This window comes from Acanthisitta chloris, unplaced genomic scaffold (assembly GCF_000695815.1).
Source record: "Acanthisitta chloris isolate BGI_N310 unplaced genomic scaffold, ASM69581v1 scaffold34711, whole genome shotgun sequence".
NCBI classification, from domain to species: domain Eukaryota; kingdom Metazoa; phylum Chordata; class Aves; order Passeriformes; family Acanthisittidae; genus Acanthisitta; species Acanthisitta chloris.
The window spans coordinates 594-5515 of record NW_008654899.1 but is presented as its reverse complement, the minus strand read 5'-3'; the positions used below and the strand labels follow the sequence as shown (position 1 = coordinate 5515).

The window sequence follows — 4922 nt, the reverse complement described above, 5'->3', positions numbered from 1 at the left end:
CCCCAAGCACCTCCTGGTTCCCCTCATTTTTGGGGTGGGCCCCAAACTTCCCATTTTTGGGGTGCCCCTGAAGCTCTGTGGTTCCCCCAGGGCCCTTCTGTTTTTGAGGTGCCCCCAAACTCCCCATTTTTGGGCTTCCCCCAAGCTCCTCCTGGTTTCTCCCCATTTTTGGGGTGCCCCAAGGCTCTCTGTGATTTGCCCAACTCCCCACATTTTGGAGGACCCCCAGGTTTGGGGGTTGCCCCGTTTTGGGGGCACCCCATTTTTGGGGGGCCATGGCGTGGGCGCTGAAGCTGCCGCTGGCGGATGAGGGATCGAGTCGGGGTTGGTGCAGGATTTTGATGCCAGCCTGTCGGGCATCGGCCAGGAGCTGGGGGCAGGAGCCTACAGCATGAGGTATGGGCACCCCAGAACCTCGGGGGGCACCCCAAAAGTCATGGGAGGGAGGTACAGGGTGGGAGGAACCCCAAAATGTGCCCCCCGGGGCAGGGTTTGATAGCAGTGCCAGGCTGGTGGGCATTGGTGCTGACAGCAGGAGATGCCAGGGCTGGGGGACCCCAAAATTCCTTGGGGGACCCCAAAGTTCCTGGGGGACCCCGAAATTCCATGGGGGGATTTGTGGGTGAAGTAGTGGGTGGAGTGGTAGTTGGAACTGGGATTAAGTTGGGATGGATTTGTGGTTGGTGTAGGGATGGAGTTGTGGTTGGAACTGGGGTAGAGTAGGGATGGAGTTGTGGTTACAGTTGGGTTGGAATTAGTTTGGAGCTGGGATGGAGCTGGGATGGGGTTGTAGATGGAGTTGGGATGGAGTTGTTGGAGTTGTGTGTGCCAGGTGGTTCCCAGTGCTTAACACCCGAGGGGTCAGGGATCACACCTGGTGCTGTGGGACCACACCTGCCCCAGGTGACTCTCCTCCCTCCCCACAGCGATGTCCTGGCTCTGCCCATCTTCAAGCAGGAAGAATCCAGTTTGCCTCCAGAAAACCAGGACAAGCTCCTGCCCTTCCAGTACGTCCTGTGTGCTGCCACCTCCCCCGCGGTGAAGCTGCACGATGAGACCCTCACCTACCTGAACCAAGGTGAGGTCAACTGGGGACACCTGCCCAGGCCCTGGAGGGCACAGTTCTGCCTCTGGGAGGTGCAGGATCCATGGGGAGATTCCCAATTTCCAGGTGGGAAGGGGGAAGTGGTATTGCCTTCAGCTGGGTACCTGTTATAGGGTGCATACAGGTGTGTCCAAGGTGGTCCCAGGTGTATCCAAGGTGGTCCCAGGTGTATCCAAGGTGGTTACAAGTGTATTCCAGGTGGATAACAGGTGTATTCCAGGTGGGTAACAGGTGTATTCCAGGTGGTTACAGGTGTACATTCCAAGGAAGTAACAGATGTATTCCAGGTGGGAATTAGGGGTATTCCAGATGGTTATAGTTGTATTCCAGGTGTATCTATACTGGGAGCTCTGCAGGTTGGGGTGTTACAGGTCCAACACTTGATAGGTTGGGGTCAGTGACCCCTGGCTGAACAAAGTGCCCAGGTGACCGGTCCCCAGGTGTGCCATAACCCTCAGGTGCTCTCCTGCCCCCAGGTCAGTCCTACGAGATCCGAATGTTGGACAACAGGAAACTCGGAGAACTTCCAGAAATCAATGGGAAACTGGTGAAGGTGAGCACAGGGACAGGTGTGCCCAGTCAGGTGGTTCCCTTTGCCCCATCTTGGTACCTGTCCAGATGTGCTGAGGCAGCTCCAGGTAACATTCCCACCTGTCCACAGAGCATATTCCGGGTGGTTTTCCACGACCGGCGGCTGCAGTACACTGAGCACCAGCAGCTGGAGGGCTGGAGGTGGAACAGACCTGGCGACAGGATCCTGGACATAGGTGAGTCTCACCTGGCTGGGGCAGGTGGGGGAGGCCCAGGTGTGCCTCACCTGTTCCCTCACAGATATCCCAATGTCCGTGGGGATCATCGACCCTCGAGCCAACCCGACACAGCTCAACACCGTCGAGTTCCTGTGGGATCCATCCAAGAGGACTTCGGTCTTCATCCAGGTGAGGGGCAGGTGGGGCCTTCATCCAGGTGAGGGACTGATGCGGTGTTTATCCAGGTGGGGTCTTAAGGAGAGGGGCAGGTGGGCTGTGTCCCACATGCAGGTGAGGGACAGGTGTCTTGTCCCTGCTGCTCCTGACTCTGCGTGGGCTGTTCCCCACGGCTCCCCTCAGCATTCCCACGGGATTCCCTGTTGGCAGGTGCACTGCATCAGCACGGAGTTCACGCTGCGCAAACATGGCGGCGAGAAGGGAGTTCCCTTCCGTGTCCAGATCGACACCTTCAAGGAGAACGAGAGTGGGGAGTACACGGAGCACCTGCACTCTGCCAGCTGCCAGATCAAGGTGTTCAAGGTACCCGTGGGGTCTTCCCACCTGGAATCACCTAGGAGTCAATCCCAGCTGGCCCTGGTGACTGGTGTTGCCTGTGAGACCTCCTACCATTAGGTACAAGGGTTAACGTTAGTTTTAAGGGTTAATATCAGGCTCAAGGCTTAACGTTAGGTTCAAGGGTTAACATTAGGCTCAGCGTTAAGATTAGGTTCAAGGTTTAAATTAGGCTCAGAGGTTAACATTAGGCTTAAGAGTTAAGATCATGCTCAAGGCTTAACATTAGGCTCAAGGGTTAACATTGGGTTTAAGAGTTAACGTTAGGTTTAAGGGTTAACATTAGGCTTAAGGGTTAACATTAGGCTTCAGGGTTAACTATGGGTTTAAAGGTTAACATTAGGCTTCAGGGTTAACATCAGACTCAAGTTTACAGGTGTGTGCCAGGTGTCTACAGGTGTGTGCCACATGGTCTCACCCCTCATCCCCCAGAACCCTGGGGACAAATCTCCTCCCGAGCCCATTTCCCTGTCCCTCTGCCAAGCCTTGAGAAGTCTGTGTCACCTACCTGTGTCACCTGTGCTCCTGTGCTGCCCCCGCCGCAGCCCAAAGGCGCCGACCGGAAGCAGAAGACGGATCGGGAGAAGATGGAGAAGCGAACGCCCCACGAGAAGGAGAAGTACCAACCATCCTATGAGACAACCATCCTGACCGAGGTGAGGCCTCCCCTGTGCCACCTGGCACACCTGGCACACCTGGCTCAGGTGTACTGAGATGTTGGTGTCCCGCAGTGCTCGCCCTGGCCCGAGGTGACCTACGTGCCCAACGCACCGTCCCCAGGTTTCAGCAGCTCCCACAGCAGCTTCTCCGTCGGGGACGGGTCAGTGGGAGACTGGGAATGCTGGGGAGGGGGCCGCGTCCCAGTTAGCCCAGTGTGGTCCCAGTTAGCCCAGTGTCATCCCAGTCAGCTCAGAGAGGGTAGGATGATCCCAGAGATGCCAGTGTCCCACTGGGATGGGGACAGCAATGTCCCAGTGAGACCAGTGTCATCCCAGAGGCACCAGTACCCTACTGGGACTGACCCCAGTATCCCAGTGACCCCAGTACCCCACTAGGACTGACCCCGGTATCCCAGTGACCCCAGTATCCTACTGGGATGGGGTCACCACTGTCCCAGTGACCCCAGTATGATCCCAGTGCCCCCAGTATCCCATTGAGACTGACCCCAGTATCATCCCAGTGTGCCCAGTAGCCGCTGACTTGCATCCCCTGTGTCCCCAGCAGTGGGTCCCCGAGCCACCAACCTGACCCCCCCGCGCCCCTCGCCGACGTAAGTACCTGCACAGGTACACCTGGGGAGGGGGGAAGAGGGAGGGGCTTCGGGGAGACACTTCCACGTCACCTGGCACACCTGTGTGTCCCTTCTGTGCCCACCTGGGACCTCCCACCCTGAGCTCACCTGTGCCCGTTCCTCAGGGGAAACACTTCCATGGCACCCGGAATCACTTCCACCTCACCTGGAAACACTTCCAGGTCACCTGGCACACCTGTGTGTCCTTTCTGTGCCCACCTGGGACTGCCCACCCTGAGCTCACCTGTGCCCATTCCTTAGAGGAAACACTTCCATGGCACCTGGAATCACTTCCACCTCACCTGGAAACACTTCCAGGTCACCTGTGGTGCTGTGTCCCTTCTTTGCCCCCCCAAACCATCTTTCCCACCTGCATGGGTGCTCAGTTTCCACCTGGGGTTGCCCACTTGAGTTCACCTGTGCCACCTGTGCCCTCCAGGCCCTCCTGCCCACCTGGACACCACAGGAGGCTCAGCAGTGGCTGCACCGGAATCGTTTCTCCACCTTCGCTCGGCTCTTCAGGAACTTCTCAGGTCAGTTCTCACCCCTCACCTGTGCCAGGTCACCATTCACTTGTACCAGGTCATCCCTCATCTGTACCAGGTCATAACTTACCTGTGCCAGGGCAACCTTAGCTGTACCAGGTCACCTCTCACCTGTGCCATGTCCCACCCTCACCTGAGAAGGCTAAAAATTCTGATTGAGGGAGGAAAAAAAGCTGGAAAATGCCAATTTTGAGGCAAATGGGCTGGAAAATGCCAATTTGGGGGTAAAACGAGGCTGGGAAATTGGGATTCTGGGGGGAAGGGGAGTGGGAATGGTGATTCTGGGCCTTTTTGGGGCTCTCCAGGTGCAGACCTGCTGAAGCTGACACGGGAGGACGTGATCCAGATCTGTGGCCCTGCAGATGGGATTCGGCTCTTCAACGCCCTCAAGGGCAGGTACGGAGCACACCTGGGGGTGGAGTTTACTGCACTAAACAGGGAGATTCCTTACAGCTTTCCCTATAAAAAAGCAGGATGGGGGTTTGGCACACCTGGAGTGTTTTGGAAGGATGAGGGGGATAAAGTGGGTTGTGTCCAGGTGGGAATGTCTGGGAAGCAGCATCCCAAATCCCTGATACGGGGCAGGTAAGGAGCATTCCAGGTGCTAATTCCAGCCCTGCTGGCTCCAGATTCCCCATGGACCTGCTGAGGTTGCCTGT

At 57.0% G+C, this 4922-nt stretch overlaps 1 protein-coding gene across 1 annotated transcript in view; it reads left to right on the top strand.

Annotated features, from left to right (window-relative positions):
* Positions 1-226: 226 nt before the first annotated feature.
* The window catches only part of LOC103810797 (transcription factor CP2-like), a gene marked incomplete at its 3' end in the record, with an annotated part of 5285 nt that continues 589 nt past the window's right edge, over positions 227-4922 (top strand). The window contains 12 exon segments of the mRNA XM_009083717.1: positions 227-309; positions 312-396; positions 927-1078; positions 1582-1658; positions 1767-1872; positions 1937-2043; positions 2242-2394; positions 2973-3083; positions 3159-3247; positions 3649-3697; positions 4158-4251; positions 4569-4659. Coding sequence (XP_009081965.1) covers positions 276-309; positions 312-396; positions 927-1078; positions 1582-1658; positions 1767-1872; positions 1937-2043; positions 2242-2394; positions 2973-3083; positions 3159-3247; positions 3649-3697; positions 4158-4251; positions 4569-4659 — 1148 coding nt within the window.